The sequence below is a fragment of the Culex pipiens genome, chromosome 3 (assembly GCF_016801865.2).
Source record: "Culex pipiens pallens isolate TS chromosome 3, TS_CPP_V2, whole genome shotgun sequence".
NCBI lineage: Eukaryota > Metazoa > Arthropoda > Insecta > Diptera > Culicidae > Culex > Culex pipiens.
Genome location: NC_068939.1, coordinates 128686999 through 128698394, shown reverse-complemented (window position 1 = coordinate 128698394; position 11396 = coordinate 128686999). Strand labels below are relative to the sequence as shown.

The 11396-nt window shown below is 36.8% G+C and overlaps 1 protein-coding gene across 1 annotated transcript; it reads left to right on the top strand.

Moving 5' to 3' along the window:
- The first annotated feature begins 2792 nt into the window (after positions 1 to 2792).
- Positions 2793 to 11101, top strand: LOC120414850 (mitochondrial 2-oxodicarboxylate carrier). The gene is made up of 7 exons (XM_039576174.2): positions 2793 to 2966; positions 3255 to 3433; positions 3489 to 3671; positions 3731 to 3828; positions 8752 to 8926; positions 10376 to 10480; positions 10540 to 11101. The coding sequence occupies exons 2-7, from the start codon at positions 3269 to 3271 to the stop codon at positions 10732 to 10734; spliced, it is 921 nt and encodes a 306-aa protein (XP_039432108.1). The 5' UTR covers positions 2793 to 2966; positions 3255 to 3268; the 3' UTR covers positions 10735 to 11101.
- The last annotated feature ends 295 nt before the right edge of the window (positions 11102 to 11396 follow it).

The window sequence follows — 11396 nt, the reverse complement described above, 5'->3', positions numbered from 1 at the left end:
AAAACAACTTAGCTGTAAGCCACAGCTGGTAAAGCGCTTCTAGTGCTGCAATCTGACTTGTTTTAGTGCTGTTTGGTTACTTGGGGTGTGTGTGTGTCTGTCATATTAAGTCTGTTGCCTTGTTACGAAAATGTGTTAGAAAATAGATATATCGATACTATATCTACTTTCGATGCAAATCTTCAAGCACAACTTGGCTTGGGTTACAAGATACCATCATCATAAAAAGTAAATTTTGTTTGCATGTTTGGTATTGCTTATTGCGAGATAAAATCACGTTTCTCCTTCGCTGTGAGTGACAGGAGATTATTGCCGCCTTACTACCGCAGTGTAAAAATCGGCAAGTTGAACTGAAATTCTGCGTTGATTTGGCTGTCAACTTGGTTTGTTTTGAATATTTTCCAAAAAGTCAGTTGAAAACTCATGGCAACCTTTGACAACAGCCAAAAATTTGTTCTGCGGTTGTCATGCGGCTGTCATGCGACCATTATCTTGCGGTCGTATCACCGCGCGTGAACTCTAATTATTGACGCCCGCAATAATACAAGTTTGGTACGCATTTTTTAGTGTACATTGACTTTGTATAGTGTCACTTCAACAGCTCTTACACTTTTTAGGAAGGAGTTACATGAGTATAGGCCCCCAAAACCAAAGCTAAAAACTCTATTCGCCACCTACATTCGAGTAGGAGAACTTTGGTGCAAGGTTACGTTTACGTTTTTGCGCGATAAGTGCAAAGGGGAGTGAAAACTATTTTAAGGTTTTTTAAAAGAAAATTGATCTTTTGGAATAAAATAAAGTTAACAGGAGGTAAGAAATAAAAAGTTCTATCGACTGACCTTTTGATTTTTTTGCTAAGTTGCCTTTTTCATTGAAAATTCTGAGATCCGGATTGAAAACGCGAGAATGAGGTTAGATTGCTAATTTTTAAAAACAAACCAATTATCATTTTTCAAGCAGATCTTTGCTTTTATGGTAGAAGTGACTTTAAAAAATATTTGTCCACTTGAATAATCTACATTCTCAATTGATTAGTTAGGTTTTGGTTGATTAAAATATTCCCTTATTTTGAATCAGATAATGAACAGGTTAAATCGGCCATCACAAAAATATTTTCGTTTATATCAATTAAGCTATTTATTTCTTACCTGAAAATGGTATAATTTGCTATTAATGTCGATTTAATGATGAAATAAAACAATTTCAAATTTCAAACCAATTTACTCGCTGTAGGTTATAATGAAAACATCACCCCAAGATTGAGCGCCCTCTAGTGGGGGGTAATTTTGACGTTTGATTGCCTATTGAAAAATGATCATTCAATACACTCAAACCCCGATCGTTTGACATCAATTGTTGTCAAACGAACGGGGTCACTTTTTAGTTTGACACCCCTTTTACACGGAGCTCACACACACTACTGAACGTTTGTTTTGATAGTGTGCGTGTGCGCCGTATAAAAAGTGACAGTTCGTCACTTTTTAGTTTGACTTTGACCAACCAACGGGGTACAAACTAAAAAAGTGTCAAACGAAAAAGTGACCAACTACCGGGGGTTGAGTGTAACAGGTTCAAAATATTGAAATGAATCTGCAGAAATATATAATTAAACATTGAATTCTTGACTTTTTTTTTATAAGGTCCTATAAACAAATGTAAACATTGAGTGTATCCCGCTTACTCCGATGGACTTTGACATAAGGTGTGAAAGGGATACACTCAATGTTTACATTTGTTTATAGGACCTTATCAAAAAAAAGTCAAGAATTGGAAAATATTTTGACATTGAAATATAGGTGATAATTCTAAACACAAAAGTTGCATGCTCTAAAACTGCAACAAAAAATGTATGCATATAAGTAAACTTAACGAGCAAATTTTTTTTGTTTTATTTTATAGAATATATTTTTTTAAAGCCAAGTGGCTTTTCATTGTTTTTTGTCGGATTTCAGAAATGCCTTAAATGAAAAAAAGGTGAAGTTCATAATTTAAAAAATTCTCAAATTTTTAATAAATTTTGAAAATAAGAAATCTTGAAATTTCAAAATTTCAAAAAATATATTTAGAAATAATGAAATTTAAAGCCGGGACCCGTATGTAGGGGTAGGCGTGGTTGCCTCTCACCCAGTCGGCCTGGATTCGATCCCAGAAGGTCCCGGTGGCATTTTTTGACACGAAATTTGTCTGATCACGTCTTCCGTCGGATGGGGAAGTAAATGTTGGCCCCGGTCTAACCTAGAGGTGTTAGGTCGATAGCTCAGTCCAGGTGTAGGAGTCGTCTCCCTGGGTCCTGCCTCGGTGGAGTCGTTGGTAGGCAGTTGGACTCACAATTCAAAAGTCGTCAGTTCGAATCCCGGGGTGGATGGAAACTAAGGTGTAAAAAGAGGTTTGCAATTGCCTCAACAATCAAGCATTCGGGCCCCTAGTTTCAAGTAGGAATCTCGCAATCGAGAACGCCAAGGCAATGCTGTAGAGCGAATAATTTTGATTTGAAATTTAAAGATAAAAACTATCAAGAGGATAAAAAATTCAAAAATAACATTATTTTGGAGCTTTAATTTTTAAATTTGTTGTTTTATTTAATTTGAATATCTGAATTTTTGAGTGAATGCTTTGAATTTATTTTTAAGTAAAAATCTAAATCTTGATACACCCTATTCTTTTACAAATCCTCACAAACGCAAACTCTCAAAAGTTTGCGTTTCCCCAATCAGCTGTTTTTTGACAGTCCAAAAAACAAAAACAGGAATCATCAGACAAAGAAGAACGGCGAAACAAAAAAGTAAACATCATCAGCAGCAGATGATGGTCAGTCGCGCGAGAGCAATCAGCACGAAAATATCCTCCTTCGCGAAATTCTGAAGAAGCGTGCGCGCGCGAAGGTCGCAACAAAAACAAACTTTTAAATTCGCAGAAATTGACCCAATTAAATTGGTTCAGCGGCAAGTCGTCTAGACAGCAATAAGGTGAGTTATTTTTAAAGTTTTTGGGTTGGAAACAGCTGAGTCAGGAGAAAGTGCCTCTTGAATGATAAGAAGAAACCTTGAGAAGACTTCCAAAAAATAAAGTTTCTTGCTCTTCTTCCACCAGATTAGCACCTTTACTTTTCATCAAGTGCGTGACGTGACTTTTGATTGCCGTGACAATAAAGTCTATCGCGCATGCTTGACCTTCTTTGTGACCACTCGCAGTCCAAAACTTAATAAATCGTCCGCTTAAATCAGGTCACAATTGAATTCTCTGAAACTTTTCAGAACTTCCTTCAAACATGGGCAACGACCTCAAAGAGTTCCTGCGTCAGGCGGCGATGCAAGTCGGTGCCGGTGGATCGGCCGGTTTCGTAGAAGTTTGCATCATGCACCCACTGGATCTGGTCAAAACGAGACTCCAGCTGCAGGCCAGTCCCGGAAGCGCCGCTGCAGCATCGTCAGCCGTAAGTTGCAAGGCCGTCAAGACCATTAACTACTCTTTCCTTTTTTGGGCACCAGACCTACTACAACGGAGTGTTCGATTGCATCCGCAAGATGGCCAAGGCGGAGGGCGTCTTCTCGCTGTACAAGGGCATTTTACCGCCGGTGTTGGTGGAGACGCCGAAGCGGGCGGTCAAGTTTCTGACCTTCGAGCAGTACAAGCGGTTCTTTCTGTTTGGGTCGGACAAGCCGACGCCGCTGGTGAGGGTGGTTTGCAAAATTGAATAAGGGACTTTATTGTACTTTAATCGTGCTTTTAGACGTTCTCGCTGGCTGGATTGGGTGCCGGAGTGACGGAGGCCATTCTCGTGAATCCGTTTGAGATGGTCAAGGTTACGCTGCAGGCGAATAAGAATAAGTAAGTACTGAGTATGATAGTATTTTGTCCAGAGCAATTGACCTTCTCTGATCAAATTTTGTGGAATCATTTTTGAATGGGAATAGATTTTAAATTAATGGGGAAAATAAGTTTCTTGAGATTTTCTTGTTTTTCAAGTTTTGATCAAATTGAAATGCAAAACTATAACGTTGAAACAATTTTACCGAAGAAGTTCAACCATCCCTCATATTCGGAACAGTTTACAGATCGGCCAATGCTCAAAAAATCTTAGCGTATCGATAATTGAACTCAATGATTCGCTTTTACTTTCATTTGAAAGCTTTTCTTGCGATCTTTCGAATGCTGTTATCGAACAACTGCAAATTTTAACTTTTATATCAAGTTTTTGAAGAAAAACTTTGACCCTTGAAATCCACAAATTCGGAACACTTTTTTTTACGGATGTTAACAAACTTTGGATCTCTCCAGGAGCATATATTTTTTTTTTACAAAATAATGACTGCACACACTGAAATCAATGAAACTCAAGCTTATGTTATGTTTTATGACTGGTCTGATAACTTTTTTTGTGAAAATATCAGTTAAATTCAGGTGTTTCACAATTGTGTGAGGCACAATAACATCCCACAATTATAGAACAGGCATCTTGGAGGCAGTGATTTGCTGCTCCGAATAAAATAGTCTTGAAATGCAGTTTTTTGTTCAAAATGTACTACTTTTACTAGTGAAATAGCAAGAGAATGTCCAAATAAAGGTTCTAAAAATGGTTGGGTCGACAGAAAATATTCATTTGGCATGCTTTTAACAAATTATCTTAAAAGTGTTCCGAGTGTGTGGGTGTTCCGAATAATATTCCACATATTATGTGGGATGACTGTAAAAGGGGAAATATACTGCCCATGTTCGCATAAATGTCCCATATGCAAAAACAGCAAGCTGAGAAAAACGCATTTGAAGTTTGTCCCATACATAAGGCTACGTGTTAAGTTTTCGCGAAAAAACTGGATTTCCTCCTGATTTCTAGAACAAAGTACTGAATGTTATAGGCTCTTTTGAAAGAGCACACAATTTTCAACCAAACTGCATCAATAACTCGAAATCGATGCAAATGCATATGGGACATTTATGCGATCAGGGGCAGTATACCCATTACCAGAAGTTTAAGCAATGGTTTCTGAATGTTTCTCGATATTATGGAGTTTTCCTTGATTACTAAAACCAATCAGTAGAACAACTTTTATTGCAAAATTCTAAATATTTTGATTTTAACCATAAGTTATTCCTACTCCTTTAACGCCTTTTTACAGAATATTTCCAAAGCCTTAGGGGAAATATACCATTTTTGTATTCTCGGCCCTTTTTTTGGCGTTGAACAATGTCTTACTTTGGTTTGCCCATACAAGGCACCATGAAATTTTGGCAGCTGTCCATACAAAAATGGTACGGAAATACTCGAAAATCTGTATGTTTTGGAGGAATGATGTCTTCGGCAAAGTTGTAGTTATTGATGAGGACTATTCAGTCAAGTTTGCCGATTTATTAAAAGTATCACGAAAGTTTAACCAATTCTAATTTCATAATTAAAGCTAATTAAAATTAAAGAAGGTAAAGTAAATAATTTTTTCCCACGACCCATGAAGAGTATCGGGCCGCATTTACAAAGAGGATTCAGTGGCTATTTCTTAACTTAATCTTAATTGGGCTGTAGCCCAGTTAAAAAGCAGACAAACGTCAAAAAAAACAATAACAAAGCAAATTAATCGAGGAGCCAGCCGATGCAAAAAAAAAAAATCATGAAATTTCATGTCATATTCTAATGATATTTAGAGGGTATGCGCTGGATTAAAAAAAATTATTGCTTCATTTATTTATTTTTTGTTTAGAAAATAGAATGCTTTTTTAAATTTTGTTTGTTAAGTACTTTTTGATGGCAAGTTCGTTTTTCATGACTTTTTCTAAAATTTCATGGTCGTTAAAATTTTATCCATACTAAAAAAAATCATTTTCATCTAAAAATAATGTAATAAAGTACACTCAAACCCCGATGGTTTGACATCAACTGTTGTCAAACGAATAGAGATATCCACGCGCGAGAGTGTGTTAGTTTGGAGTTTAGTTACACGCAGACACAGGCAAATCGAGTAGAATGATTCGTCTGTCAAAATCAGCTGTGTCCTTTGTTATACCACGAGCACGTGGTAAACAGCTGGTTTTTACAGGCGACTAGTCTACTCGATTTGCCTATGTCTGCGTAAAAATAGTGTAAACAAAATCAGCTGCTTGAAATTCAGCCAATCACAATCGATCAAAACCAAAACAATACTTTAAATACAAATACTAACACAGAATCATGGTGTGCGTGAGAGAAACCGTGGAGATCTCTATGTGGTCACTTTTTAGTTTGACACCCCTTTTACACGGGGTTCACACACACTACCAAAAATTTGTTTTGATAGTGTGCGTAAGCGCCGTGAAAAAAGTGACAGTTCGTCACTTTTTAGTTTGTCTCTGACCAACCAACGAGGTACAAACTAAAAAAGTGTCAAACGAAAAAGTGACCAACCAGTGTTGAGTGTATAAACAAAATATTGTAAATGTTAAAATACATTTATGGAAATTTAACGTTTAATAGCGAAGAGATAATTTAAACATAAAGTAATTCTTTTTAAGTATATAAGACAATCACACCATCATTGCAGACTATGTACTAATTTTAAACGGAACAAACATAGAGGAGTAAAGCAACTCGCGACAAAATTTTGAGGCCAGGAATTTTGACAGGTATGATTTTCATAAAGTATTCGCCTCCTTTTCTCTCCCACAAAAAAAACTGGGGACAATGTAGCTGTCAAACTAGGCAAAAATGTGAAAATCATACCTGTCAAAATTCCTGGCCTCAAAATTTTGTCGCAAGTTGCTTTTCTCCTCTATTGAACGATAAGCGCCCCACAGCAACTTAGGGATCGGCCGCCAAAGCCGCTGACCACCTCGCCAAGGGGCCTTTCAATTGTAAATTGTTAAGGGTGCTTTTTTTATTTTTTCTAAATTAACTCTTTTAGATACAACCCCATAGTACATTGCTGTTACGGCCTTTCGTCCCATTTAAACGCGTGTAATTAAAGGCCTTAAGTGGTTTCATACATGTAAAGCGTCAAAAATGTCAGCGGTTGGTATGGGCACACATTCAATCTTTTTTTTTAAATCTTTTTGCAGGGCATTAAAATATAATAAATATAATAAAATAAAAAAAAATGTCTCACCGCCCCTTTGAAATGTTGCTCCAGAAATTTTGTTAAATATGTATGCAGTACTTTTTTTAAAGTCTCAGATTATGTTTTGACACCCTTTGTTACGGGTAAATGTCCCTATATTAGGCTTAGTACCTAATTTGGGTCTACCAAACTTAGTTTTTTTTAAATGTGAAAAACGCAAAAAATAAATAAAAAATAAGGCCGTTGCAAATATTTTTCAAAGTTTATGTCCCTCGGATCTGACCAAAGTCGAGGGGGGAGCAAAAAAATAAAATAAATATAAACATTGAAATAACAAGCCTAGGTTTTAACATTTGGATGAAAAAATTGTTTTAAAATGCTTTTTACAGACGTACAGTTCTGCCGCTCGAAGCTAGTCCGTCCCATATGTAATTTCGTCAATTTTGAGGTAATGATGCAGTTTGGTTCAAAATCATGTAAACTATCAGAAAAACCAATAAAATGTAGTACTTTGTTCTAGAAAGTCGGAGAAAATCCACTTTTTCGTGAAATTCTAACACGTAGCCTTATGGGCGGGACAACTTTGACACGCGTTTTTCTCGGCTTGCTGTTTTTACATATGGGACGGACACGATTAGAGCGGCAGAGTTGCTTTCCAATCATTTTTTTTGTGACTGTTAATTGGTATTTCATGAAAATTTAAAATGTTTTCCAAGGAGTTCAAACATGCTAAATATGATTATAAACGCGGGAAAATGCATTTTAACTGGTTTTCAGATGGTTAAACTTTAATTTTCATTAAAATTTTGATGTTCCTCGAAAAAAAAAATTTTTTGCCCCCTGATTTTTCAGGGGGGGGCGACATAAACTTTGAAAAATGTTTGCAACGGCCTAAATAAATTACTATATAATAAATAAATAAATAAGTGACTGAAAAATTATTCAATACAGGAAATAGGCAAAATATTATTGGAGTTTGTCTAATAGGCCAGAAAAAAACTAAAACTAAGCGGCCCAGGCAGGAGTTCTTTGCTGTTGCGGGGTAGAGTTTTGGCCTGCCGTAAGAAGGCGCAGCAATTGTTGGCCCTTGGGGAGCTGATGTTTGAGCACATCTACAAACAATACTGAGGTATAGTAAGGGACCATCCAAAAACCACGTGGACACTTTTTTTGGAAATCTTAGACCCTCTCTCCCCCCTCGTGGACAATTTCCATACAAAAAGAATCTTTTTTGTCTTCTACTGACTGATTTTTTAATCAGAACGCGTTTGACACACGTACTTGTCCGACTACTGTGAACATTTTTAATTATAACTTCGGACTTCGGCAATCAAATTCAATCAAACTTCGGGACAATGCACAGAATGGTCAGCCAAATAAAACGTGTTTGTTATTATTTACATTGCGTGCTTTAATTTTTGTTTATTCAAGGTCAAACATTGGAACGCGTTTTTCTGGGAACGCCAAGAACGACGTGCGACAAGATAGCACGATCACGTCGATTTGTTTTAAGCAAAACTTGTTCCAAATTGTTAAAAACAAATTTAACACCTAATCATCCAAGCTCGAACATTCCATACAAATTTTAAAGTCGCGAGCTTGGGAATTTAGGATTTACTATGGTGTTTAAATTTCTTTTCAGTTTTGGTTTATAATAAAAATGCATGCAATTCAGTTTATAACACATTCTAAAAAAAATCAACTTACTCCGTTTCCCAACCACCCCCAGAATGGGTGAGGTCCCGAGCACGTGGGCCGTCACGCGCCAGATCATCAACGAGTCGGGCTTCGGGCTGGGCGGGCTGAACCGGGGCCTGACGGCGACGATCGGCCGCAACGGCGTCTTCAACATGATCTACTTTGGCTTCTACCACAGCGTCAAGGGCGTACTGCCGGAGTATCAGGTGGGTTTTGAACTCTTTTTTTTTCGGATTTGCCTTGTTGAAGTCGTTTGCATTGTGGTCGATGTGTAATTTTACTGGAACTTTAAATTTATTTCTTGGGCTTTCACTAACCCACAGCCGGGTTGAACGCTTTGGAAGAGGAAGTCGGTAAGTTTGAAGGGTTCTTTGAAGAAGAAGAGTTGTTTTGAGTTGTGATTTGTAGTTTCTACTCCTCTGGTCAGTGCTAACTCGCTAACGGTGAAGGTAGACTTTAACACACGATAATTTGATATTTACTGGTAGAGTAGTCATTTCCAAACAAAGTAGGGGAAGGTGGGGCAAGACGACCATATGGGGCAAGAGGAACAATCGCTAGTAAGGCCGTAATTTTTACAATTTTGATTATTTCCAGTATGAGGAATTGTTGCTAGCAATGCAATTAGCTGATTCTACTACCACATAACCACCAAAACGACGTAAACGCCACGGGGCATAATATTGAATGAAGTTTTTTTCAAAACCTTTGTTTCCTTATAATATTTGGAAAGTACAAAATAAGGCTTAGGGTTCGTTTTAAGGCTCATTTTATCAAAATGCTATTTTTCCTAGATCAGTAGTGTCCCTACCAATGACTTGCACGTATTATAAAGTATTATTTATGTTTTGGTTATTTTTGTAGAGAGCTTTTAAAAAATCTTGTTTAGGTGGGGCAAGTGTACCATATGGATTTTTAGTATGGAAAAAAATACGAATTGCTGCAGCAACATATTTTATTGTGAAAAAAATACATAAAAGTTCTTAAAAACTGATAATCAATTGTTTAAAAAATTGTCCATACACGATATAATAATATCATGAAAATTTACTATTTATCATCTAAGTAATATTTTTTTTCGTAAAAACGGTAAAATTTTTAGTAAAATATTATTTTTTAATCTAAAAATGAAAGAAACGTTTCAAATACATCCTAATCTGATGTATCTAAGTGATAATAGTTCAATTGTTAGTAAATTAGCATGTTTTTTCATGCATTGTTCCTCTTGCCCCAACGGGTTGTTCGTCTTGCCCCACTAGTTGAGTAGAACGTACGAAAAATAAAAAAAAATAAAATATTTTTTTTACATTAAAAAACTGAATTTTTTAAAAACTTGTTCTATCAAAGTCTCAGTCAAGACCTGGAATAAGATGATTCTAATAAATCCGACAGATTTTTTAACGTTTTTAATGGGTTATAACGAGCATTTCCTTAGCTTGTTACACTTGCCCCACTTTCCCCTACATAGATTTGTAGAGCGTGCCCTTTCATAATCCGTACGAGCTTTACGGTTCAGTAGGTTGTTCCGTTGTCATCAAATCGGCTCGATACTCACATAACTGGTTTTATAACACTAATCGTTGATTGATTGCCGACAGAGAAAGAGAGTTTGTAATTCACTGTATTGAGTAAGACGACTTTCCCCTCCCTTCTAGGACCCCGTCAAGGAATTCCTCCGGAAGGTGGGCATCGGATTCGTGTCCGGCACGTTAGGGTCCATCGTAAACATTCCGTTTGATGTGGCCAAGTCCAGAATTCAGGTAAGATCCTCCTTTAGCAATTTTAAAATTCAACAGAAAATCAAAATTCCTTCCCGCAGGGTCCTCAACCGGTCCCCGGGCAGGTCAAGTACAAATCCACCTTTGGATCGATGGCGATCGTGGCCCGGGAGGAAGGTTTCGGTGCGCTCTACAAAGGACTCACGCCCAAGGTGATGCGGCTGGGACCGGGTGGCGCCATCATGCTGGTGGTGTACGATTACGTGTACGAGTTTTTGGACGGGTACTTCAAGTGAAACAGAGAGAGTGCGAATAGTACCACGGGCGAGATTGAATACCTCAAACGATGACCAGTGAAGAGATGTTTTATTGAATTCCAATATTTTAGCATACGTGAAAGCAGCACAACATTTATACAAAGCATTTGTTTGTATTTGCATTTTTTATATGTTCCATTAACGTAAAATAGTATTTCAAAATAACAAAACATGCCTAATATATATGCAGTTAATCGCGGAAGAATCTAAAAGTATTTATCTGCAGCCATACTCCTAACTCTATGAAATGTTGCATGCATCTGTTGTTAGATTTTATACCGATTTTCGATGTGTTGAAATTTTAAAATGTACCTAAGCGAATAAAAGCATTTTTGAAACGAAAATTGACTTAAAATAAATTTAAAAAATAACTTTCTTGAAGAAGCCCGAAAAATTTAAGGTTTTGGTTTTTCGCAATTTCTGCGAAAAAAAGCGAAACTGAGTCGATTGTGGATGGGAGCAGGACTATTCGTGTTTCGTGCCCTTTTTTGAGTAATTAGTGTTTTTTGTGCTTCAATTAAGATTACATTAATTGTTTGGTGATTTTAAAAAGTCCTTCCTAAAGCATCGTTGATCAGAAGGCACGGCGTCGAGTAAATTGTCACATAGTGTAAAAAAAAATTCACGGTGAAAAAGTAATT